Source organism: Centroberyx gerrardi, chromosome 11 (assembly GCF_048128805.1).
Source record: "Centroberyx gerrardi isolate f3 chromosome 11, fCenGer3.hap1.cur.20231027, whole genome shotgun sequence".
NCBI classification, from domain to species: Eukaryota; Metazoa; Chordata; class Actinopteri; order Beryciformes; family Berycidae; genus Centroberyx; species Centroberyx gerrardi.
Window position 1 is genome coordinate 26784388 of NC_136007.1, and position 27761 is coordinate 26812148.

The following is a 27761-nucleotide window of genomic DNA, read 5'->3' on the forward strand; positions in this document are numbered from 1 at the left end:
CGGGTTATAAAGCACTTATATGCCCGTGTTAAAGGACAAAGAAACCACAAACCAATTTAAGACTCATATATACAGTCATTTTGTTGTGTGTTTTGCATCATCGAACAATTTCCACTGAGACTGTGTGTAAGACGTCAAAAAAACTCCAGTTCTCAATCACGAATCAACTCCTCTAACTTCTCAATGAGAACAGTTCCCCATCAATATCATTCAACAAGCAGGGCAAATGCACATAGAGACGGGCCTAAGCGGAACAACAATGCTAGTGGGGTGAACACTCACCCCTGCCTGAAGATTTATATTCCAATAACCTATTTTCAATGTCTAATGATCCAAGTCTGAACATCGTTTTTTGTATGGTGATGTGAGTACTTTGTTGCATAACTATATGCAAAAAAAACTATATGCAAACTGCTGAGGAGCACTTTCACTGAGACTCTCCTGAGGCTCTTACTATGAAGGTGAGTGGGTAAATTGGATAGGAGAAAGTCAGTGAAAGTGTCACCCATAGTGGCAGGGGAGTGCTGATTAATTTTTCTTGGAAACATCCGTGACCTTAACTCAAATCCCATCCACAAGAGAACCATGTAATAATCCACCCGGTGCTGGATTAGTCTGAGCCTACCCTAAACCCTTAAAATCACCTGAGGGGTATTGAAGGGACGGCGCAGACTTTGGGGTTTGAATATCTCACACCAAACGGGAAATGAGAAATGCGAAATGACCTGACACCTCCGCCCCTCATCCCAAGAAGAAAGACTACATCACCAATTAAAGGAATCTGTTGAGCCTTGTTAGACTTTGACACTTGGACATATCTGAGCTGACTCACCTTCTGGTCTGTACTGAGCAATGATGGTGACCATTTGTCCCGCTCCTTTCAACGCTGCCGCTGCTTGTTCGTGCGTGGCTCCTCGTAAGTCGATGCCATTTACCTGTTGTGACAACAAGACAATTTCAAAGGATTATTTTTTCTCTTCTATTCTATTGGACAGAATACAGAGGAGATCATTCCAGAAAGATCAGAGAGAGAGAATGACCACAGATGAGCTGGACTTGAGTCCACGCCATTGCTAATACAAGATATGCTTTGCGTGGAAAGACGCTACACATTTTATGCAGATTTTATTCAACTAATTAAGCACAAATTTACCATCCTAGCCAAATGTCCACGGTTAAAGTACAACGAAAAGATCTCCCTGTTTTGTGCCGTAAAGCAATCTCCCTTTGTGCTGTAAAGCATCCAGCAGATTTCCCGCAAAATTGGACCCGGAGACACACGACTTAAAATGTATAGAGGCTGGTAGATGCTGCCAATATTCTTGGTGTTGGTCTCGTATGTTTGTGGTAATTATACTAATGTCTCAAAATGAATCTGGTTATGATTTATTGATGTTACAGAAAATGCTACAAGGAGCATCTTTATGGGAATGTTTTATAGGTTATCTCTAACAATATGTTGGCCACACTCCCTCATTAACATTTGGTGTGGCATGCTGTTGGGAACAAACCCCCGGTGACAGGGCAACTGAACGATGGCAGCAGACCAAATAGCCACCGGTGTAAAAGCAATACGAGGCGTGCTGGATGTGAACGTAGCGAAGGCACCAAAGAGAGAGAAAGAAGTGCATGCCCATTAGGTGGGGAGAGACAGAGCAAGTTATTCTTAGACTTCAAAACCAGGCCACCGTTGGAATGTTAACCGCCTGCTTTCATCAAGGTAGACTGAGGTGCTGATTGGACCGAAATTAACCGTCAGACTGTGCCGGGTTGATTTAACAATCTGCTGGCCGCAGTGTACCACAAGGCTGTAATGAAATGAGACAGTCTAATCTGTTGCACAGCGTGGCGTTAGTGTGGGAGGCAAACTATTACAATTAGCTATAATGAGGCAGAACAATCACTTCCGCTCATCTACTGCCCACTGTGTAGTCTGTTGATGATCCCAGTCAGTTGTCATAAGAGACTCTACCTACACTGCTTTTTGTTTGTTTGTTTGTTATCCTGCACTCATGGCTATTGTGGCCTGGAAAATTCAGGTCGTGGTTTTAATCCGTGATTGTAAAGCCACACCCTTAATGACAGTGGAGTAATATTTGACTCAAGTAGCCTAGCTGACTAAATAAAGTGTTTTTTCAATCCATTGTGCGGTTTGAAAGCACAACAGTCCAGTTAACCACATAGGCAGCTAAACCCGACAGACATCACCAAATCAAATGGGGGTCGCAAGATGATTTTGGGGAGGTGGGGCTGATTGGATGTGGGCAAGATGTAAATTTAAATTTCTTACATTATATTTTGTTTAAATGATGATTAAATGATTAAACAAATTAAATAGCCTGAAAAAGAAAATTAAAAGTTTTGTTTTTTGGGGTTCCATACCAAAAAGGTTGAAAGCTATTGCTCTACATGGCCCTCCAGTACAATACACTATATGATCATAATCATCCTTTTTGCTTGTAGGCAAATGTTACACGTGTACCTTAAAAGCCTCCCAGTTTGTAGATTTGACTCACCTAAAACCAGGAGCACTGTTTTTGGATCATGTCCACATTACCAATTACCGTATTGTTCTAAAGGCTTCAGAATGAGATGTGTGGAATTAAACCACCTGGTCTCATGCCAACTAGATTCAGGGCCAGATGCTGTTTTCCACACATACATTTGTTTACATGCTCAAATGCTCTGGTGGTATGCAATATGGGCGCAAAATAAGCCGACACCTATAAATGGGGAAATCAGAGCACAGGAGCATCAGAAACAGTCTATCAAATATGACCTGGATTATTTGAAAGACAGGTTAAATCATCTAATTTAGAATCTTCACTTATTCACCGTGACATTCATTTGCAATAAAGTTTCATCATTTGACATGATGAAAAGCTACTCGGATATGATAAAAATAACACCAAAGTCATTCTACATTTTACCATGTTTTCAAATTAATAGATCTGAGAAATTCCTGGAAGGGCTAGTCATACACCCTAAACAAGAATGGATTCCTAGGTTTGGTACAATGGATAACAAAAGCTAGCGTTGCATCATCTTAAAAGCAAGAGATGACAAGATGACGCAAGAGACCAATTTGGTATACATAAGCTGCAGAATGCATAAATGCAAAAAGCCACGGTTGGTTTGCTACAGTATAGACCTTAATGTAATGGAAAATCAAGCAAGAATAATTCATTTACAAGTAAATACTGGCCACAATTCCACTTACAGTGCCAAATGTAGCTTGAGAAGAAAGAACTATATTACGCTAAAGTACAAAAAGAAATATAGTCCTACAATAAAATTTAGAGGGATGCTATAAGAATATCCCAAAGATTTAAACAATATATCATTTCCGACATTGTATTGTAGAAATGTTATAGTGATACAATATGATCACTATAAACTCACGATTGAGTACCACAGACACACTATATATCTCTATAAGAATATTAGAGGAATATTACAGTGATGATGTGATGTGATGTGATGTGATGTGAAGAATAAAAAGAAAGACATGGATCTCCCTGTTGGGCCCTGAAAAGGAATCTAGGCCAGTAACACTTTAACTGTAACACTTTCCATTTAATATATGCTTGTAATATATAGAACGGGTCTTAGAAGCATTCACTGTTTTAAACCTCGATCTATAACTGCAGTTTGGGACCCTTGTTGAAACCCTGTTGCCTCATTACTGACTTTGATTTATTGGTTTGAAGACGTTTTTTTCACTTTTGATATAAGGACTCTCAGTATGTGACAGCTAAGCTAAGTTTAGGGTGCTTACATTTGTAATATTTGTAACCAACAGAGTAAAAGACATCTGTATTTTGAATTATGATTGGTTAAGAAACATCAACACATCGGGTAAGTTAGGCTATATAGAATAGGCAGATTGTTTGTCTCGCTAAATCTGCTCCTACCTACCTTGTGTTTTTCATTATGTTTGTCCTACAAAATTTTGTTTACCACTGATTGTGTTTAGTTAGACCTAGCTAGACACATTCTCTGTAAAGTCCTCTGAGACATGCTTGTGATAAAGGGCTATATAAATAAACTTGACTTGACTTGACTTGATCAAGAACTCATTTTCAACCTGCAGGTCAAACATTTCTAGAACACACGAGAACACACCCAAAATCTAGATGCTGAAATACAATCTGGGTGGCATCTTTTTAATCTAAGGATCAAATCCCACTAAATCTCTTATAACACGGGTGTGTATTCTTTATTAAAAATGGGGCTTAGGTGGCGGCCGGTGCGCACTAACCGATAAGATCTGGTCGCCTCGCCGCAGCTCACCGCTCAGGTCGGCGGGCCCTCCCGCCAGGATGAAGGAGACGAAGATGCCCTCGCCGTCCTCGCCACCCACGATGTTGAAGCCCAGGCCCGTGGAGCCTTTGTGGAGCACCACCTTCCTGGGTTCCCTGTACAGACAGGTGAGATAGTACATCAGCTCGGGGGAGTCGGAGGGTCGCAGCATCTTCGGCCGGAGGAGAGAAGAGAGAGAGAGGTGGACAACGCTCGCACAGCAACGCCGACACAAGCCTCTGTGCTGCTCGGCTACAGGCGGCGGAGCACAAAGATTGCTGGAGCTCCACAGGGGGATGGTGCTCTACTTAGGATCACTTGTCCCCGATTCTGATGAAAAAGGAACCTCGGCACACACTCACTCTCTCTCTCTCTCTCTCTCTCTCTCTCTCTCTCACACACACACACACACACACACTCGCTCGGACATATGCATAGGTGTGGGATGTGTGCGTACATGCAGACATATACTGAAAAACACTCCTGGCACCAGCTCCCACTGGGTTGTTGTTGTTGCTGTTCATTTCAAGCAGAGGCTCCCAAACACTTTCATGTTACACACCCCAAAATAGACGCAGATTAGGCCCCCGGATGCCCGTTTGATGAGATTTTGTCCCAGCCACCCCCATATGGGAAGATTTTTGTTGTTTAGCACTGAATTGTAGAACTGTCTACACTGTAGGCTATGTGGGAGACAACAGTGGTGAGAGTGAAACCCATGATTAGTCAGTCTTATACATTCTCAAATGGGGATAATCTCTAGTGAATCAAATAATAGTGAATTTAAGATATTCCTCATTTTGCTCGGGACCCTCTGGAACCTCCTCAAGGACCCCTCAAGGTCCCCGGACCCCGTTTTGAGAACTCCTGATGTAAGCATTGCAACTGTATTGCCACCATGCTTATCAGCTGGTGACAGATTCCAGTGTCTCGCAGCAAGAATACATTACCCTTCCCAAGGAGAACCGTTAGCACCAGTACAGTAATCTCATCATGAACGCTATCCTCCATCTTTGGCAGCATACTGCCATCTGCTGATAAATGCATCAACTACAGGAGCATGGCGTATGAGTATGGCCCCTTCATCAGTCACTGCGGGCCATTTTCCTTAAGGCTTTTTAGAGCAAAGCTGTTGAAAATTGACTTAATTTCTCCCTGGTCCCTGGAGGTTCTAATTATGGACCCTCTGTGCAGCACCAATTGTTTTAGTCTGTCCTTTATAAAGTAAAATATATCATAGACCTTTCTCAAATTTGGCACAGAAAAACTACAAGTATGTTCCTAGAAAATGACCCTAAAGTCTAGAGTCTTGGCTCTCCTGTTTCAAGCTTTGGTAATAACTTGTTGATGTTCACCAATCTCTACTGAACTAGCCAAGATCATGTAGGTATGATGTTTTGGGATGAACTGTAACTTCTGGGGTGAACTGGCATTTCTATCAGAATAGAGATGCACAGATTCCAATCTTGGCACTGCCATGGGCAACCACCCTTGCCTATAAGAAACCCGGCAAGTTTAATGACTTTTGATTACACATCAATGTGATTTAGACGCCCTACAGACTGAACTGACATTTTATTCTAAATAGATATTAGAGGAGTTTGTAGAAAGCTGCTGTGGGGCAGCTCAAGAAAGCAATCATGCAAAGGGCACAAGAGACTTAATATGGAGAGAATTTTCTTCCTCATTTGTGTAACATACTCTGCACTCTGTCTGTGGATAAAATCCATCGTAGCCCAAGATGGCTTATCACTGGAAAATAAACACTTTGTGACTGGAATACTGCTGTCGTGTTTGTAAGTACGCCTACGCGCACATTATGGTCCACATGGGAAATTGAATCAGCGCGCTGCAGTGGATGCATGATTGATCAGGGACCTCATTCACTTGATATTATACATATGACTAATAAGCTACAATAAATTAATAGCGTTTGAAAAGCAACACTGTTATCAACTGTGTTCATTTCCAACTGCACCTAGTTCCAAAAGCCTTTGTAGTCAGGTGTAAAGACTGAAAGGCAGTACTACACTAATACTACAGCTAGATCTATTGTATGCAGCCCAATATGTAAACCTAAGGTACAGAGTTAAGATAAGGGTAAACTGGACTGTGATGGAGGATGTGATGATACTCTAGATGGAGCTTTAAAATTGAACCAGGATCAGTTGACATACTGGAAGACGCCACGTCCAATCTGGACATTGAAAGATGAGGTCATTTTCTTTAAAAATGACCATAGAGCAGATTGCATCAGTTGGCCAGTATTGGGAAAAGAGGAAACTGAGCTCTTGTGTCTGTGAACTGGTCTTCTGAAGAAAACACCAGCACTTTTTGGAGAAGTCTTTCTCCAATATCGAATTAAACTGTGTTTTGACAGCTTTCATTGCCGTGATAGTTTGTGATTTGCCTTAAACTCTGTTCATCGTCTAATAGCTTTGTTCCTTGATGTTTCTTGGAAACCTTAGTTCCTTTGGTGAACCAGGGTTTCTCATTGTTGAACCTAACAATGATTTGATGTGCAAATTTCACTCAGGCTTACTTATACAGCAGTGAGGTTTAATGGAAAAATACTTGATAAGCAAACTGCAAAAATGCAAACAGCCTTTTCAACAATCGTACTCTAAATTATTTCATAATTTAAAATTCAATTCTGTGGTGCCATCTTGTCCCAGTGACTTCAGCAAAGGCTGCCAGCTAGTGGTCGAAGATTTACAGGTCGTCTGTGAGATACACAAGTTGACAGTTTACCTGCTATTGCAGGAATAAATAAAGCCAAAATTCAACTTCCACTGTACATCAGCAGTCATTTGAAATCACAACCTTCATTTTTGTTAAAAGAGGTTCTCATGACAAAGTATATTGCAAGCCTCTCAGAGAAGTAGAAAGCACAAAAATGAAAAGATCAAAAGTATATACAAATGTTAAAAAAATAACAACCTTATGTCCGAAGCAAAACAGGCCATAGAAGCTAAAGAGGGCAAAATATCCCAATGTGAAATACGATTCTCAAAACTTCCTTTTCTCCTTTCAGAAAAAAAGAAAAAACATCCTGCTGTTTCTTAACTTCATGAGAGTTGCCTCTTACTGCAGCCAAACTGAAGCAGTATCAAATTAAACAAAGCACTCATTGGCAGATTTGGGTTGGGTGTGGACAGGGTTGGGGTGTAACTACATATTTCACATTACTGTCATCTGAACTGTAATTGGTTACAGTTACTGTAAAAAACATCATAAACAGTTGATTCCTTGTTGGTTTACTGAGAAACATGTTTTATGGAAAAAAATCCATCAATGCTGTTTATGTCAAATTATAGACATAAACAGAATTTTACACGTTAAAATCATAGTTGATAATAACACTTTACAGTGTGTAAATTGGAATAAGTTATTCATTTAAATGTGTACTCTACAGAATGTGGAAGCGCAGTCAATCAAAAGTGACAAAATGTATTCAGATTAGTTTGAGTTAGAGAATTCTGATGGATTAGATGACTGACTATTTAAAACTGGTAACTGGTAATCTGTTTGGATCAGGTATCTACACTACGACAGGTTGGGTGAGTTACTGGCTGTCAAATGTGTTTGGGCAGGCGAGGTGAGGCTCCAAATAAAGGCAGACCTACGCAGTGCTGCTAATAAGACTATAGGTTTAATCCACTACTGGGAAAATGACCCTTGAAACGGTCCCAGAGCATCCACACTCTGTCTCATCAAGGTTTAGAAGAATCCTTTCACTCTTCAAGCTGTGCTGACTGACTAAGAAACAACTGCTTATCAGTATCCAAACAACCGCTGAACATTTCACAGTCGTCTAGTTTCTCTCTGGGTCAGACAAGCGGCCTGTAACTATAGGCAGTAGGCCTTGCCAGCGACGCAGTATGTGTGGTGCCCTATTAAGATGCACATCACAAGCTGCAAAAACCAAAATCTCCACAGGAGGGAGAGCTGGACGCCCCTTTCACTGTCGCTTGGTTTTGTTTAGTCATCACCAGAGAGGCCGATGGATTTTGGAGGACGTTCAAGAGAAGCCCCAATTGAAAGGGTGAGTATAATTACAGCCACGATTTCCTTGTGTGATTCTGGTTTGTACAGAAAGTAGGGCTAGGAAAGGTGATGGAGGGACATTTTAAAAGCTGAGATATCAATTTTAAAGTCCAAAACAGCAGCCAATTAATGGCAGCTTGGCCTTTCTAGCGTTAAAACCTTTTTCAGGCCAACATCTTAAAGGAGGGATCGGTCCATTGATGCCTACAACCACATAAAAGGAAGCCCTGAAAACACATTTGTTTTACAGTGTGTCACTATTCCAATAAAACAGTAACAAACAGATCTTTCATAAGGTTTGGATGCAACTCACACACTCACATAATTCCCCGGTCAACAGAAGACTCTCAAGTCTATAGCGGTGGCAGAGGTTAATATAGCTGGATTACTTTCTGCACCATCTAGCCGCGCTCCTCGCAACATACTACACTGTTAAATAATGTACCAGTTTTCTAGCCAAAACATACATGTTAAAAATATGTTAGACAACAAGTTATGAAGCTTTTCCAATGTAGAAATCTTTCTGCCACAAGTTTGTATTTGCTGGAAAGTGGTAAGAGCAACTTTGCACGTAAAATACTCCACGGCTGCATAAAATATGTAAATACACAGTATGTAAGCAATAGAACTTCTATGTTTAAAATTTTATGAGAGATAATAAGAGTGAGATCAAACCACAACATGAGCTCTTTCGCATCGTGTTACGTACCAAAAGTGCTCAAATATTCATCAAATCCTATGTGTTTAAAGTCTTGATAAAAGAAAATATTAATGAAGAAGTGTAGTGATAGACTTAAATTAATTAAACCGCTATATCTGAAGTAGGGGATTTGCTGCGTTATCAAAAGAAGATGTTTTAAAAGGTCGTTGCTCATCTAATTTAACAGTGCCGCTTCATTTCGAGCGGAGCGGGGCCGCGCCGACAGAGACGCTCGGCCACTGAATGACTCAGTAAGCAATCTCGGAGCTGTCAATACAGGCTCCTCATCCGATGACTCTTTAGTGCACCTCCGGTTGCCTGGCGGTCCCCGAGCTGTGATTCACCCTATATTGGGTCAGTCATTGGAAATGATGCACTTATAACTCATTTTTATTCGCATTTCGCTTGAGACTACAATGAAGCGATGAAAGAACTGAGCTGTGAAAGTAACAGCGCTGAAACCAGGGACACTAATAGTCGGGTCCAACCCCGGCTATCGAGCTACAACTTGTGAAATACATAACATTAAGCATTACTTTATTCTAAGTCAATACTGTTTCTTCTCCACGCACTAAATCTGAGTACACATAAACAGAGGGGTGATATATGGTTCGTTTTAGGCATTGGTAAGTGTTTACAGCAGAGGTTAAAGGTCAGGGCTGAAATTATAGGGTTAGTAAAAGTATTTTACTACAACAAACAAGGTCACATGTCACCTTGGCAGCAAGCAACAGCCTTCACAATGTTACATTTATGACCAGACCAACTATAGCAATGTATAACTGCGTTACATGCAAGAGAGCACATTACACACATAACCGTAGTTTCCTTCATGTGCATTACCTTCTTTTCGATATGCCAAAACAAATTTTAAAACTACTTCTAGAAGTTAAATGGAATACTGCTACATTTGCTTCGGCGACTTTCCGAATCTCACGCGCCCCGCCTTATTCTAACATAGGTTCCTTTTTGCGACAGGAGCGACCGACCCCCTCCGCGTACAGTGTGAGCCCGACTTCGATAAAAGCTGCAATGTGCCGGCCATAGATAAGGGCTAAGGAAGCTCCTGCTAAATCAGAGCCGTGCAGAAAGTGAGGCGAGCGGAGGGAAGAGAGGCATGCTGGCTTAAGAAAGCAAGACCGGGAGTTTTGTGGGTGGGGTGGAGGGTGGAGGGTGGAGGGTGGGGAATTGAGGGACTGTACGGTATCATGCCATGCCATGTATATGGTGGGGTGGGGGGACAGCGGGGTGGGGGGTGGTGGTGGTGGCGGTGGAAAGTACCTGGTGACGTCCGAGTCAGGGAACAGGCCTAAGTGATAAGTTGGGAGGGGGGCGGAGTGGAGGAGGCTTTTGTCGCACTCCACTGGGGAATAGTGGCGGGGGGAGGGTGCTTTGTCGCAAAGTTTGTTCACAGTGCTGTAAACTGGTTCGGGAGGCCTACAAGGGGGGTGAGAGACAAGAGCAGAGAGGTTAGTGCCCGGAGAAGGAGACGGGGAATGAGTGGAATGGACGGAGGGATGGAGAGAGATGACAGAGGTGTGTTGAAAGACAGAAAGAAAGAGGTATGAGACAAAGTAGGGACAGCAAAAAAGTGTCATAACAGACAAGAGGCACTCGAGCTGCCTAATGTCCCGCCGCAATCACCAGTTATGTTAATGCTGTCATTAATTAAAGTAATCAATGCATTAATTAGGAAATATTTCTATGTCGAAATACTTGTCTTCCATGGGTGGTATTCCTTAAAGCATTAAGGAGTTATAGTAGTGTCAAGAAAATCAGTTTGTCCTCATTAATATGCAAATGTATGCAGCGAGGTGCTCCAAAATCTAATCAGGTCATTTACTCTATAGGGGGAACCTGTGGTGTAAGGATGAAGTAATTGTGTTGATAACAATAATGTGTCTACACACACAGACAGACCACCACCACGACAGTGCCCCACAAAAAAATCACACTCTCTGTGGATTTATATGTAGTGATGGATGGGTATTTTGTTTTTCTTTGCATCCACAGGAACTGGGTTCAAATGTCATTCATAAATGGGAAAGGTATTTCACACAGTACTGCAGTATTCAGCAGCAGAAAACACCCATAAAATCCCATTAAGATGTATTGAATGAGCCTGGTATAAGACCTGGTTACTATTACCTAAAGAATAAGAATGAATGATATGCAGTATGTTATGAAAGATTTATCCAATGAGACATTATATAGCCCAAGTGAATAAACAGGGTGAAACCCTTCAATCTTTCGCATAAATATCTTGTATTTACACTCCACTTTAACCGAAAAAAGCACTTTGCATAGATTGTAGTCCAAAAGTCCCAAATAAACGTATTTTGAATTAATTTTGTAGCACAAGAAAATGCACAAATAGGGGACAAGAATCTGTACCCTGATGTACCCTGTGTTTTTTACTGTCCTTTTTCCCCCACTTAGACCTGCCTCTCCATGTGCATGGTAGAAAGAGAACAGAACGAAGTGAAAGAGAAAGTGAGTGAATGTGACAGTCATGACCGACAGATAGAGAGGAAAAGACAATACTGTAACGCAGGGAGTGAGAGGGACAGAGGGAGAGAAGGATGAATATTGCAGGGAGGGTGAAAGCATTAGCCTCTAATTTCATAACAAGCACAAAGAAATGTATTCTTTTTAGTTTTCCTTATTGGCAAGATCTATTTCTAACTACACTAAACAAAATGTAAAACTATCTCATACTGGCCAATAAATATGTGAACAAACAAAACATAATGTACTTTGGACATTATCAGCATGGATTCTAAATCTTTATCAAAGCCACCATTGCATAATGTTGTAGATGATATGAAGTGCGATAGAAAGGTTACCTTTAAGGAGAAAGGTAAACATGAATATATAGACACATACAACGGCACTTCAGAATCGTTTCAGTGATGGTTGTTCAGGCGTACAAAACAAAAGGCTCACTCAAAACAAGCTGTGGTCTCGTGATGTCTAATTCAAATGATGCCTTGCGCTGAAAACTGTGTGACATGGGATGACGAACGTGCAAGAGCATACAAGTGTGTGTCTGACCACACGAAATATCTCACCTCAACTGGAAGTGCTGGGAATCAAACCTGTGACCCTCCCCGTCATCTATCGAGGGATTTCTAAGTGGAGGTAGATGGAACAAGTTAACTTTCCATAACATCATTACTGACTTTGTAGCATAAAATCATCAGAGATGATCCTATGCTGGAATTCTGCTATTTAAAATGTTGCATTTTTATACATTTTTATACACATTAACCAAATTGAAAAGACAGAAAGAACGAAATTTGCTTGGACAGTGACACTTGGAGGCATGCTACAGAAAGCAAAACGCTACATTGAGGAGAAAGGAAAGTGAAAACAGAAAAAGCCACATCCTCAAAAACACTGAAGTGCATTGACCATGTCAGGGATTTATAGAGGTTCTTCAACAACATCATCGCCAAACATATTAAATCAGAGTCTATTAGTTCATATATGCCTGCATGGAAAAGCGATGCTAATCTGGCACAGGCACAGTGCAATTTTCTATCGTTGGCTAAACATTCAGTGAAGGCTGAATGTGTGCATGTCTGCTGTTGTGAGTGTGAACTGACGTGGATTCGAGGGTGTTAACTGGAGCATGCAGTACAGTATGTGAGTTTGCAAAGCAGTAATTTATGCATAATGTATGTGACATGTTTGTGACACTGAGTCTGTGTGTGTGTGTGTGCACTGTTGTGAGGCTGGGAGCCATACTTTTGCAGATTAGAGTAGATGGATTTACTGTAGGTCTTGCCTGCACACTAGCTCATTTACACACACACTCACACACACACACACACACACACACACAGTGTCGCATGGACTAGACTCGTGATGTCACTGCTTGGACTGCCCAGAGCATACTGCAGCACAACGACAACACCCCATCGCTCTCTCTTTCTCCCATCCTCCATCATTCCTGCTTTCTCTCTCTCTCTCTCTCTCTCTCTCTCTCTGACTGACTGTTGTGTGTTTGCGCCCTGTTCAAACATGAAAACATCTTCGTCCCAGCATCTACATCCCTACCGGCTGGCTCTGGCTGATGGAGGGATGTTATGCCTAAGGCTTTCTGGGATCATTTCTAAATAACAGCGACACTCAATCGCACACCACGATCCTTGCTTGACAGTTCGGGTGGGTCAGGTTTTCTTTCAGGTTTCTTTGAGTCTTTCTCCATGCCAACTCATCTGACATTTTGGGATTGACCGCACCTCAAAAAAATGATTTCCCAAAATGTCGTCCTGTAGGTAGCTGTGTCCAACTACACACTTTGTTGCTTACCTCATGGCACACTTGAGCAACAAGATGGTTCATCATGAAACGGCATTAACTATCTCAAGAAATGTATCATTGGTAAATAAATAAAAAAGTAAACAAAAATATGGGTAATGATGAACCTGATGAATTGGAGTCATCCAACTGCTGATCATCACTTATTGGCACTTATTGTAAAGAAATGGCTATTTTTCCCCCTTAAAATGCCATATCCTCATATAACTTAGCCTAGTCTAGTCTTATCCTCATATAACTCAGTTTAATAGTACTTTCTATAATGTACACTACAAATTCACATCATTAATATTTTCATCAGCCTAAAAAGGTGGGTAAACTATTCCCCAAATAAAACGGTGGGTAAACTGAGTTCAGGTGGGGTTACCCTCCACTACATCCCTGCTTCAGAGACAATGCTAGCTGCCAAACAGGCGAGGATTTTTCGCTAATGAGCATGGCAGTACTGTCAAACTACTATCAATGAAAGAGTGTGAAGGTCTTGGGAAACCAAACTAAATGAGACCAGCGGATCCTCCCGATACAACGCTTTTCTTCAGAAAACCAAATGTTCTCTTGAAACCAATGACTAGAGACTGAAGAAGAGAGCGAGGACACGGGATGAGGCTGAAACCACATCAAGAAGTCATCTTGGTCTGAGATCAGTCACTGAAATGACGCACTTTATATTAAACTGGAGGGACAGATCTAACACATGCCTCAGATCCGAAGCCTTTATTACCAGCCGAGCTGAGTCATCGTTACTCCGCGTCTGTGTTATTCCACCTTGAATTTGGGGTTTTATGCTCGTGTTGAGCTTCAGTAATGATCCAGCGGTAAGATGCAGCAGCGGGAGGAGGTCAGGGCAGTTGGCTGGATTCCTCTTGCTGAATCATTCATAGTGCAACTAGCTGAGCGGAGGCAGGCAGTCAGTCCACATCAGACTAAAACGCAGTGACCTGGTATGGAGCTATAGGTGCCATTAAGAGTCTGGAGTCTGACTGTCCCAGCTGGCCTGTAGGAGGATTAAACCTTCCTTCTTATCTTTAATTAATTTGCCTTCAACTTGGTAAGGTTTCGCAGTTGAAACGCTTGAAACCAACTCTGACAATTTCCAACAAACTAGCAGGAGAATTTAATGCCATGCACCTCTCGAGAGCAGCTTCTGGTTATATGTAATATTAAAGGAAAGGACAGGAGCGCCAACACACTGGCGCTTCAAAGGAGAATTTCAGAGAAGATGTGAGCAATTAGCTTGACCTTAGCCTGAATTAGCCTGAGATTCTTTTCTTTTTCTGAGCTTCATAAGTATTTGTACAGCAATATAGCTTGATGTTTTGGCTCCATGCTCTCATAACAAAGCTTGTGACATGACTGCGGTTAAAGTGCAGATTGTAATGTTAGTATTTTCAGCCTTATCAAATGAACAGGTATAGAACTAAATGTATTTGGACTGATTAACATGATGTTAGATTCAATAAAGTAGTCATTTTAGTATGCTGATAACTGACAATAGACAGTACACATCTAGAGTAGAAATCTGCAAACCATAAACATTACAATACTACTATTACAATGATATCTTATTCAGGTTATTTTGCCAGCAAGTGTATCTTTGCTTGCAAGAGCTGTGACTGTGCTCTAATTTACTCTGAGGAAGTAAACAGGGTGGTCTGTGTTATCAAAAGAGCCTTGAATCATCTTGTGCCTGAGAGATGAGGAATGAATTTTCCCCAGACTCCTCACCCAGTTTAATAGAAAAATTCAGTAAATCTTGAATTTAGTGAAGAAACTAGAAGATTGGGAACAACCTTTGATTCATTTCACATCCAAAGTGATAAGACAATGAAGCCAAACCCACAAACAAATACTTGGAGCTTACTGTAGATGGATTGTGGGTTACGGACGTACCGTGGTGGCTTGCTAGAGCATCCGCCATATTTGGTCTAATTGTAATGAGAGGCACAATGTGAACAAGAGTGATATGAGCTAATGTAATACTGGTACACTTCAGGTCAGCGTGGTAATCTGAAGGCTATTAGGGACGCACCTTGGCCAAGAGCAAACAGTAAACCTCTTAGCTCCAAAGAGAATGGAGGACTAATCCTTCACTCAACAAAGCTTAACACAAGGGACCCACCCTCCACTTATCCTTTGAAACAAGCTTTTGATATCACACTGCCACAATATTTCACCACCGCCGAGTCTTTGTTTTGCAAGTTCAGTGTGACAAGTGTTATGCAATTCTTGTTACAGCCGCGCAACAATAGCCTAATCTCATTGAGGCGTTACGGAATGAGATATTATCAGTTCAATTGCATTGTGATAACCGGCACTTTTCCCTCCTGTTGTGCTGCATAATCCGACCTGGTCTGTCACTCTTCAAATGCCGTGACATATAACCAATAAGTAGGCCAGCTGAGACGGCTTCTCAAGCCTTAACCTCATGTTTGACAAGCGCCAGGGGGAACATCCACCTGCTGCAGACGTTTGATGAGCAGCAAGACCAAAGATTTACTATGTTGGGAGTGTCTCCACGACTCTGTATGATAGAAAACTTGATCCATGTCCCCATCCCACCCCGACCCCCACCACATCCCACCCCACCCCACCCCGGGCCCAAGCCTCGTGGCAGCTTGCTATGGGATTAGGTGCGTCTCAAGTGGGGAACTGCTTATGTTTTGCTATGACTGACTCCGTCAGTAAGGCATCTTAGGGAGAGCTGTTTGGACCAGGTGCAGCTGCCGGTGAGGAGTGACTGAAAATCCCAGAGCCCAACAGATAGATAAATATATAGAGAAAGGGAAAAAGACAGAGAACAAATACGTGAGCGAAAATGTCATCCTGACTTTCATGTTCGGTGGCCACCCAAAAAACTCAGCTGACCCTAGAAAGACAGCAGGATAGCATCTGCGTCTGCCACTGATGATTAAGTACCACTAGAAGACGTAGGATAGGAGACACATAGTCCTCTACAATCAAAAGCTATTACTAAAAAAATCACATTTCTACCTTACTGTGACAGCGCTGGACTTGAAGCAACATTTAGTACAACATAAGCTGTATTTCTGGCTTGGTTGGACGTAAATATGGGCTACAAAATTTGCTTAAAGTTCCAATGCTTTGCGGATGTGCTAAATAAAAATGACAAACATAAACCGACATGTTACCCAATGACAAAAGAAAGAAAAAAGAAGATGTTTAGCAGGCAACACAACACAATACAAATACAGGACTACAGCAGACCAGTGGTTTTCAAATTGTTGTTTCTGGGGACCCACTTTTTCATCAATATTTGTTTCTGCAAATGTGACCAGAATGTCATTTTGCAGGCGACTGATTAGGGCTCATTAGCACCTGTTTCTCAAGAATCAATTAGGGGACACATCTTACTCATCCCGCAATCCACTTTTGAGTCCTGACTCCATCTTTGAAAAGCACTGCAGGGAAAACCGGACACCAGGGTTTACACAGGAGAGGACATCCAAGGATGGAGAAAATTGGGGACTTTTCAAATCGCATCATAACTCCCAATGGGATTTTGATTGCTTTTTGAATTGCCACACAAACACAGACGACTCAGGAGGATGGGGAAGTACAGGAGGGAGGAGGGGGGGGTAGACGAAGCCTCTACCTGTGGTTCTAGTAGTCTGGTAGGAAGGGAGGTAATTACCGTAAGAAGGAAAAACCATCCAACCTGTTTATATCCTCTTCCCCCAGTAAGTGCTTAGGGAGGGGGGAATAACTCCCGGGGGAGATGGGGGGAAGGCCAGACTTGTACTCCAGAGTGCCGCTGTTGCCGGGGGAAGAGATATGATTTTCCATGGCTGGAGAGAAAGCTGAGGAGGAAGAGCGTGAGAGAGAGTGAGTGAGAGAGAGAGAGAGTGGAAGCTGTATAAACAGACAACCTAGCCAGTGCTGAAGTTAACCATGTGATATCTGCTTGTGTAAGTTCCAATAACATGTTGTTGGGAAGCCAAATGCAGCAGCTATAAAAAGTATTCATCCCCCTTGACATTTGTTGTACTGCAAAATTAGTTAAAAATATACTGAGTTGGGATTTTTGGCCTAAAACCTGCTCAAAGTACTTTCTCTGTCAAAGTGGAGTGGAAATTCAAGACATTTATATGACAGTATAAATTTCCAATAACAAAAAAATATACCTTGCCTTATAAGAGCAGCATTTGATTCCAGTTCTTGTGGTTTCAAAGAAAAAATAAACTCTCATCCTTTCCTTACCATATATAAACGTACAGAGTGTGCACTATCAATGCATTTTCTTTTTTCTAACTTTACTATGGAAGTCATTGAAGATTTTGGACAGAAAAACCCAGCTGAAAAGTGCATCCTCTGTACACAGGAATTCCATACTGCGCTCCAGTGTTGTGAAGCAGAAAACACGATCCCATTAAGATGTACTGAAGGGATCTGGTATGAGACTTCCTCACAAGAAAAGTAAAATTAGAACAACTTCGAAAACGTTCAGCAAGTGGAAAACTTGCACATCCGAAAAGGTTTGTGCAGGTGCGTCAGGGAAAAGCAGTGGACTCAACAATGTTTTGGTCCAACTGGACCTTCGTCAGACTAATTCAATTTCGAAAATAAAATGCATTCCAAATGTCTCACTATAACCTAAAGATGAAGTATGAATAATATGTGCTATGACATGTTTTTGAGACAATTTAGTGAGACAATTTAACCCAAGTGAGTAAAGGGGGTGAATACAAACTAGATTTTTCTGTTATTGGAATTTTTATACGTTCACAAGAAAATGTGCAAAATTGAATACTTTTTTATAGCTACTGTACAAGCATCGGAACAGAAAATGGAAGAGACAAAGGTGTTGAAAGTTTTGTGCATTTCATATACATAGTTTCAAATATGGCTTCAGATGCATAAAACTCCCATGTGAAATAACTAGCACAGTTGAAAACTTTGTCCAAACCTTTGCAGACTACAACAGACGTATATCATACATACTACAAGCTAAGCTCATACATTTGCTCTGTATTACACTCTGCTACCCAGCAAAAGCTTTCTATTCACAGACGAGTAGATCAGTTGGAATAAAAGAGATGAGGACTCACAGTGTGTGATATCAGGAGGCCCATAGGGATCTGATAAGTACACATTGGTGGGCTTCCCCACCTTTAGGTAGACCACGTCCGCCGTGTTCTTCAGTATGGCCACGGCCTCCTCATGGGACACCTCCTCCAGAGTGTAGTTGTTTACCTGTCCCAGAGAAAGACACAGTCCCAGCGTGTTACATAAGGAGTTCTAGAGACTACTTTGTTGTTTCCTCGCTGCTCCTTTCAGACCAGACCGGCGTGCTCCCTGCCTCCAGGAGACTGGATTATGACAGATGGTCTTCGGGTGAGAAGAGGACAGTAGGAAGGTAATTGAATTAAGCGCCGGTTAAGGAAGAGGGATGCCCTCCTGAACCGCAGGCCTTGCTATTACACTAAGGAGAGCTGGCAGTGGGAAAATAAGGTCGCTGCTTTGTTTCAAAACGTATGTCAGGGACTTAAAATCAGCTTCTGGATAGAAGATGTACGAGCAACATTGTCATCTGTGAGTGCATTTCCTGGTTAATGTATAAAGGATAATCTGATTCACAGCACAGTCATTGATCTTTCGGATGTCTGTTTAACTGTACAGCTTCCTGAGACACACATCCGGGCGCAAAGGACTTGAGTGTCAACTGGAAAATAGCTGCCTCCTCCAAGGCTGCCATCAGTGAGTAATACTCTTCACTCAGCCAACCACAAGCCATGTGGCACTGTGCCCTGCTCATCTCCTCAGCCAATGATTGAGCCTTATTCTCCCCACTTGGTGAAAGAGTTGCTAATTGAGTCCCAACTACCAGTACTGGACTGCACAGAAGGCACAATACATCCATTTGCTAATTTGCAGACAGCTAGTACTGTTAAAAATCTGCCTAACATGACTATAGTTATTAGCAGCATTGTCATATTTGGATGTTTGGATGTTGTCATATTTGCATATTTGGATAAGTACTGTTACCATTGACTTTGTTGAATGAGTGTCTTTGTCTTTAATAATCCGTAAGTTATATTTGTTGTGTTCTTACCTATATCCTATTATTTGTTGCTGCAATGACCCAACTTCTCCATTGCAAGTACAAAGTTTTCTAGTGCAGCTTTCATCTCATGTTATAATATCAAAAATCTTCCTGCAAAGTCCAAAAACTGGACTGAGTTGAGACCTGGTTGCTGACCGGTGATGCGTACTCACCATGAGCAGCCGGTCCCCGACTTGTAGCCGGGCGTCCTTCTGTGCCGCGCCACCGTCAATGATCTTGGTGACATAGATGCTGTTGTCCCCTGGGATGTGCTGGTTTCCAACTCCGCCTGCAATACTGAAGCCAAGCCCTGTGTGTGTGTGTGTGTGTGTGTAAATGAGATTAGCTTGTTAGTTTCGCCCACCCTGCCCTAAACCACCACACATATCATCATTTTGAAAGCTCATTTCTATAAGAAACACTTCCCCATGTCTCCCTTCCCTTATCTTCCTCCTGTGCTTGCGCTGGATCTTGCTCCTGCCTCGTAAAATATATCTTTATCTCTTTGGGCTCTTATTTCCTCACCCAGCACTTCTCTATTATACAGTACATAAATGTTCAAAGGACACAAAAATATTTCTTTCATCTATTGTCAGGATGCTGTGGCTCTGACCCATGTGCTCCTTTATACTTGGCGGTTTTAAATGTCGATTTACTGTACGAGTTAAAACTTATTCTGTTGTTGAGCTCATAAGTCACCATCCATGTTAACAAGTAATTTAGTCTTGTATTGATTCTTACAATCTGGATTTTCTTAAAAAACTGAAATAATTCTGCCATGGCTTCAGTTAGTAGGACTCTGTGTCTTTGTGCCTAAGCCCACCTTTTGGTCCTTTGATGAGTTTGATCTCAATGATGGTCTCTAGCATCGGTCTGCGGCGCCGCACATACAGCCGGACGATGGAGCCTGCTACCTTGAGGGCCTCCACTGCCTTGCTGTGGGACACCTCGGACACATCGGCATCGTTCACCCGCAGGATGCAGTCGTTCACTCTGGAGGAGGGAGAGTGGGGGATTTGTGGTCATGGAGGGGGATGCAGGTGGTTGTTGATAAGTGGAATGTGTTTACTTAAGGTGGTCAGGCATGTGGGTTTTACATGTCAGGCAGTTTTTGTGGTGTGTGCTTATATATGTATTACAATATATGTATGTGTGTGTGTGTGTGTGATGTGTGAGAGAGCAGCATGTGGGTGAGGATGTGAGTGTGTGTAGACATGTGGGTAAGCAAACAAGTGTGTAGAAGCCAGAGTCAGAGAGCAGCTCAGTTTGAATCCCCCTGAGGTGTCGACCAAAACATCCATGCCCTGGCACTCAAGGACACAACTCTCCTGGGGGTTCTCATAGGGACCAGCTGGGACCCAGCAAACACACACACACACACACAAACACACACACACACATACACACTTCCAGTGGGAAGCAGAGCGAAAGAATCAGCAAACTTACACATCATCTCTTCTGGCGTCAATAAAAGTATCATAACATCTCATTAGTTTTTTACTATTTACTATAGCTGAGTGTTTAATGTTTATTTTGTTGCTTTTATTTTGTTGCGTGAACTTTTTTAGGGAAAGTGCTAAGCATATATACTGTATATATAGTATTATTATTATTTAGATGTCACCACTAAACTAATATACCTACCCAGTGATGTTGTGGTAAATACAAAGGTACGTAAACTATGAACTCCAGTCGGTGATCACAAGGTGAACAGCAATCAATGTTAAATAAAACCTCACTCTGATGCAACTAATTTGAATATAAATTGTGAATTTGTATCATATAGAATGAGGCTTTCATAAATAAAAAAGTGGGTTTACCCTCCACTACATCCCTGTACCTACAGTACCGTTCCAATCCAACAGCCTCCATGAGAAACACTTAAAATGCTCCATGCAGCCCTGTTAACAGAATCGGCGCATTAAGTATGCCTAATGCTCTGCGACAGTGTCCCAGTGCAGCAATAGGAAGTGTGTCTGGCTTCTATAATGTTATAGAAAAGCAAATCCCCCTCAGGCCCTCTTCCTGACAGGGATTAGACTCCCCCCTCCATCCATAATGCATTAAGTCTCCCTGCCCACCTTGGAGAGGGTGACCATCAATTAGGGTAAGTGTGATTTATGCCCGGCCTATAGCGGCTGCGATCTGCTAGGGGCTGACGGTGTGCATGCATTACACACCTCTCTAGCATCCATGATCTGACAGTAATGCTCTAGTGCTGAAGCTTGGAACCAAGCAGGGACTGCCATGCAACCAAACCCAGCATTACCCATTACTGCTAAAAGGCAGAGGAGGGGGTTATAATGGTTCCGCAGCATACTGACAATATGGAAAAGATTGCATTTGCAAGAGCCACTATTTACACTACCGCTTATATTGGTGGAATAGCATCCAAGTGCACATAATGTCAGGACTCCTAAGCACTGCTCTCCACAGCACAACTTTTCTGCTCAATACACTGATTATGTAGTAAAGCATAGAAAGGTGTTACTTCTTTTCTCAATTAAATTTGAAGTGGCAGTATTAAATTATTAAAGGTGCTACGTGCAGCATTTTAACATCAAGAAATCATTACCACATACTTTTTGATACAGTAGTGTAATTACTGTAAACAAACAGAATCATTGCCAAGAAGACTGGCAGCCTCTACAATGCATTTTACATTGTGCGCTACTGGGTCCGATTTTGGCGGGAAATCCTGGATTGCTTTATGGCACAAAGGAGGAAGAGGGTGTTGTTCTTCCAGCACTAACAGAGCTAAAGTTTACAGTTTCTTCCAATAGGAGATGGTGAAACGAGTTAAACTCCTATGAAAAAATCACTTCCAACATGTTTATCTTCTTCAGTAAAGCATAGGAGAAAACCTTTGACCGAAGAAGCAAAGTACGTATTTGTCAGAAACTCTAGCACTAACAATACCATTGGTGTGAGATAGAGGCTACCAATTATTTCAACCATGATCTCGTTTGTTTATAATACATATACATGGTATCACAATTAATTTGACAATGACCTATTAATGTTTAAAAATGCTACATGTAGTACCATTGATGAATGGAAAATCCACCCTGAAAGGGAATCCACACGTTAGTCCTATGGTTTTAGATAGCTCAGTCTAGATTGGTGAACATGAACAACTCTCTCCCAAAAGCTAATTTAGAACACTGAGTCAATACTGTTTTGTTGATTACAGAGGCACATTCTAGTTGTGCTCCTTTGTGTTCACAAAATAGGTTTTCCATTCATTATCACTCAGAACCATGGAGATTTTATGGGTATGTGAATACATTTTCTGGTTCATACATGATTGCACTACAACTAAACAGCTCCAACAAACGTTCTAAGAGGCCAAATCATCGTCAAAGGAGCAACTTGAGGCTTTGTCTCTTGATGATGTCAGTGATTAGAGCTGTGTGTTATCTGGTTTCACGCTTTGGGTAAGTATTGGCCTCTAAGATCACAGGAATAGCAAATGGTGTCAAGTGTAGTTTAGGGTCGGTTTTCCCTTGGGTAAGCCCTTGACTCCTGCTTAGTGATGAATGAGGAGAGGAGGCGTCCTTCCTTCCTTCCTTGATAAACTACAGTAGCAAAGGATCTGATGGACTGTATCCACAATCCCTCTGTTGATTTAATAAGGTTGTCACATGATGGTTTGCCCTCAAGCAATATCAAGAATTTCCACAAAGGCACCATTTTAGAATCTAAAAACTGCTTATCAGAGCTCAATAAGTGCTGGTATTGTAGTACTGCAGGTTCATTTTTGTGATTTTCTTCAGATGTTTAATATGTGTAATATCTGATATTAGCTACAGAATCACAAAATGTTAATATAGATAATATGAGTTTGCAGCATTCATAGAAACCTGAGGCATCAGCAAAACACACTGACAAGGTGAGGTTCCAGCACGGCTCCCCTGAGAGCCATTATAACTGCTAGAGAGGCCACAGGAGTCACTGCTTAATTTACTCCAAAATGTATAAGAGATCAACAGTAAAATAATCCTGTTATATCATTTCCCACAGAGTTTATTCTGGTAAAGATTTCCGAGGGCAGGCTATCAAGCGCCGGAGTGGAGGAGTGAGCAGTAATCTATCCAGGCTTTCGGAAGCCATCAGTGAGTGGTGAGATGAGAGATTATTTTCAAGTCATCCTCTTAAAGGATCTCTCTCTCTCTTCTGTCCTGTTTTTGGGGGCTATGCATCTTTCTGGAAACTTTTCTGGCATGCTCTTTTTAAAAACCTGTGTGGGTAAGTCTAGGATACTAACCGCAGGCGTCCGTCCTCTGCCGCGGCGCCTCCAGGGATGATCTTGGTGATGAAGATACCGGGGTCGTCGCCGATGTGTGGGTTATCTGTCCCTCCGGCGATGCTAAAGCCCAGCCCCGAGTTCCCCTGCGGCAGCGGGGAGGAGAGGGAGAGAACAGGGACTCAGCAGGCAGCGCTCGCACCGTGCCAAAATGCAAATGCCGAGTCAATACGTCGACTGCATATTTCTAAACACATTTTGGGGATACCTGTCATCACGGGAGACACGCTTGGCATCCTATTATCCAAACTGTCCAATTGTTAAACTCACATTATCCTTTCCTTGTTTTACAAAAGGCAGAGGTAAACAATTTCTGGAGAGCAAACAAATTCATTATTTATGACTGTTGCAGTGATGTTAACGCTAATGCAACACTGAAGTGATGAGTGTCCAGCAGTGATGAGTGTCTCCAATTTTTGTTGATGTTTTTTATATTCATATCCCATTACCTTTTTTTAAAAAAAACACTGAAGTCAATGCACATTTACTATGCATGTGCTATCTTCTCTTACATATACATAATAATGTGCTTGCAAGCATACACATTTTCTTTTAGAGAATGTATTTTTCCCAGCTTTTTTATGTCATGCTTCACTATAATTTTGACTTTCAATTCTGTTCAATAGCATGAGTAGCAATTTGTTTGATAGACAGTTAAATATTCATGCACAATAATTTCACAGTATGACTTTTGTGTCACTGCCGTGAGTATGATTACAAAGTAGAGAGGGGTTTTAAGTCTTCACTTTGCCATAACAATGTGGCTAGGGGTTTTAGCTGTAATGTCAGGTCAAACACAGCCTCCTGAGGTAACTGTTATATTATCATCCCCCTTTTTTACACCGTTTTCTAGCAAAATATTTACAAGGATCAAATCTGTAGAAGGCCATGCCTTTCACAAATGAAGCCACGCCTTGTCGGCTCTGCAAACCAAATCCCCTCGATGCCCACTCACAAAATGAAAGTCATGCTTTGATTAAGTTGTTAACTGATGGGAATAGAAGCTTCTCTTGATTACAAAATCCACTGAGCTTCCCTGAGGGGCTGCGCTGACTGGAATGGTAAATCAAAAAACGCTGCTAAGCTCTCCAGGGGAAGCACTTGAGAGGACCAGACACGGGCCTGTCTGGGCTCAGAGGCTATAGAAGATGATTTTTGGTCAGAGTGACGATGAATATGGAGGGCACAGATACAAAGCTCCTCCGTGGAGCTCGGAGAGAGTCTGGCCATTGTCTGTGTTAAAGCTTATGTCTCTGAAGCCCCGGCGCAGGCTTCCCTTGTTGTCCGAAATCAGTTCTGCCCTTGGTGGCGTTGACCTCTGCTGTTGGTCTCGCCTCGCCTCTGCTCCTGATCGTATTGGAGCTGTCAAAACTGCTTCCACACTCCGCCTGTTAGTATCCACTTGCCAGACATTTCCACTCCAACGACTTAGACTTTCATTTAGCCTACTGGCTTATGCCAACAGTGCCACATCTGTTTCTAGCTCACAGATCTGGGTTGATATAGCATAATGTTCATATAAACACCATGTTAAGCTGTTACATACTGTCAGGCTTTATATCAAAAGCTCAAAACGACAAATATTCTATCTAATAAATCACTACATAAACAAAGCCAGAGGTGTAGAGGGGTTGGGGGGGTTGGGGTTCATCAGTGGCATAACTATGTGTAAACTATGATACGATGTTTTCTTTATAAGGTGAATGTCATGAATAAATACTTATATAATAATAAATAATATATTATAAATACTTGCATGCTGCTGATGACTCTGGTTATTACTTTGTTTTTATGCAGAAAAGTATGCATATTGGCAAAAATCAGTGTTCCACTGATTATGCATTACCATATTTATACATACAATTAGCTATTTTAGGTCAGGAAGTACGTAGTTCTGACAGTATCCTTATCTATATCTTTTCCTTATCTATACATATATATATATCTATCTAATTTGATAGGGTGGAAAAAATCTGTTCTGAAAGCTAGACTGGGCACATCTGAAAAGTTGCGAGCTAGACAAACTGGTCCCACATACTTGAATGAATAGAATGAATAGATACACTGCTTGTCTAATTCATACTAGAATAAAAAGTCCACCCACACACACTTTTAGGTACAGAGGATAATGTTAGACACCTGGCCAACCCACACACAGTGTAGGCAACTCCCTTTGTTCCTCGGGTGAAGCAATGAGGATCTTCTAACTTCCCTCTGTGTTGGACTTCCATCTTATTTTAAAGCTTTCAGGAGACCATTTTACTGAGGCACATTCTCCTAGTGCTCTAAAGTTTTGCTGAGGTTAAATATTGTGTGTGTGTGTGTGTGTGTGTGTGTGTGTGTGTGTGAGATCTGGTATACTCACCCGCTCTAGAGTGATTTCTTCAAACTCATACTCAATTTCTGTGCCGTTGACCTGAGGAAAAGAAACAGAAAGGGGAAAGTGAGCTCGGACATCCTCTCCGTTTATAAGTATATGGCTTTAAAATGAAAATACATTTCCGTGCTGTTCAAAATTCTATTAGTTAATTAGACGTTATGAGTTGGCTCTCCACCAAATCCAACCCTACCAAGGTGACATCTACAGTAATAGGTGTTTTCTGGGGCCACTCATCACTCCTGCGCTAAATAGGCCCCGCCTCAAGGGAAGCGGTGTAAGGTGGTGTCTGCTCTTTAGCTGGTTTATCAACATTTGCTATTTCTGACCCATGGTGGCTAGATACAAGCTTTCAAGAGGGATTCGGTCTCTTCCTGTGTCTCACTGAGATGATTAATTAGCAACAAGCGCTTCCTTGTCATTATGCATTCATACAGGAATAGCACCCGGGCATATGATACGGTGCTGCATGTCATATTCCCAGGTGGGCAAAGTTTTCTGAATACCATCAGATATTATTATCAGAACTTGGGATTCACACGGGTGAATATGGAAACCTGGAGACTAAACTAGACTTAGCAATAGCAGTGAATTGGGCAGCTAGTAAAGGCTTTTCAATGAGAACAGACAGTGAAACCTGATATGTTACTACTTGATTAAATCTCCAGTCTTCAGTTTATGGTGCTTTGGTGACTATGGTGACTAAATAGGAGTGAATAATGTTACAAGGCAGGAAAATATGACTGAGGCACCGCAGTGTTCTCATTTCCTCAACAGAAAAGCAGCCGGATCTCAGTGAACTGCGAACACGGCCGCTAAAGTGTGACAATTTTCTCATGAAAAAGACACCCCCTCTCGGTACCTAAGCTCCATTCGGGCGGCGTTCCTTATTCATTCCTTCATCCTTTGCCATGCGCCGCTGCACCATTTATTTGTTTTGATGTAAAACACTGTGCAAAGTGCTACAGAGGAAGGTCTTTAGAACGTCTTGTGCTGGTCTTTTATTCATGACGAGCATCAATAATTCAGCGTGGCGACCTCATTTGTTTAACCAAGATATGTTTTGCGAGATGAAACCTACCGATATACCGTTCGGATCGCTTCACCTCAAACTCGGAAGAGCCCTATTGTATTCTTTAAATGCGGTTCCATTTAAGCATGCTTTAACCAACGGGACGTATTGATTCGTCTAGCGAAAAAAAGACTGAGACGGTCATAAAATGACACACAAAAAGAGAAACTCACGTAAGGTACTGACTCCAAAGTGTCAGTGTTGACTATTATTGGGGCAGGGCTGGCCTGTAATGGAGAGGGAGAGAGGGAGAGAGAGAGAGAGGGAGAGATGGGGAGGGAGATAGAGAGAAAAAGGGGTAAGACATCAGTATTAGTAAGCAGCATTGTGGTGGTGGTGGTAGAGAGAGATGCCTCGGCCCACCACTGTCCTACTTTCCACAAATGGATCCAGGGGACGAGCTTCTGGATCATACTGCGACTTCACTCTGCATCATCAACAATTTAACAGCCCCTCCATTTGCTGGATGGTACCATAAACATCCCCCCCCCCCCTTGTAAGCAGCGCTCTGATGTGGCCATTACAGCCGAGCGGTTGGGAGACAGATGAAAGCGGGGGATATTAAATGAG

General features: G+C 42.0%; 1 protein-coding gene across 8 annotated transcripts in view; it reads right to left on the bottom strand.

Annotated features, from left to right (window-relative positions):
• The window catches only part of dlg2 (discs, large homolog 2 (Drosophila)), a 179093-nt gene that overhangs the window by 15367 nt on the left and 135965 nt on the right, over positions 1–27761 (bottom strand). For 3 of the 8 annotated variants that reach the window (XM_078286621.1, XM_078286622.1, XM_078286623.1), the window contains 10 exons: positions 27365–27418; positions 26108–26158; positions 23704–23828; positions 20260–20429; positions 19610–19746; positions 18442–18586; positions 17052–17193; positions 12121–12180; positions 4262–4418; positions 833–935 (listed from right to left, as the gene is read on the bottom strand). In XM_078286621.1, the coding sequence (XP_078142747.1) occupies positions 833–935; positions 4262–4418; positions 12121–12180; positions 17052–17193; positions 18442–18586; positions 19610–19746; positions 20260–20429; positions 23704–23828; positions 26108–26158; positions 27365–27418 (1144 nt within the window). Of the gene's footprint in view, positions 1–832; positions 936–4261; positions 4419–10330; positions 10487–12120; positions 12181–17027; positions 17194–18441; positions 18587–19609; positions 19747–20259; positions 20430–23703; positions 23829–26107; positions 26159–27364; positions 27507–27761 lie in introns of all 8 variants that reach the window. The other 5 variants (XM_071902916.2, XM_078286620.1, XM_078286618.1 and 2 more) reach the window with 5 other exon arrangements.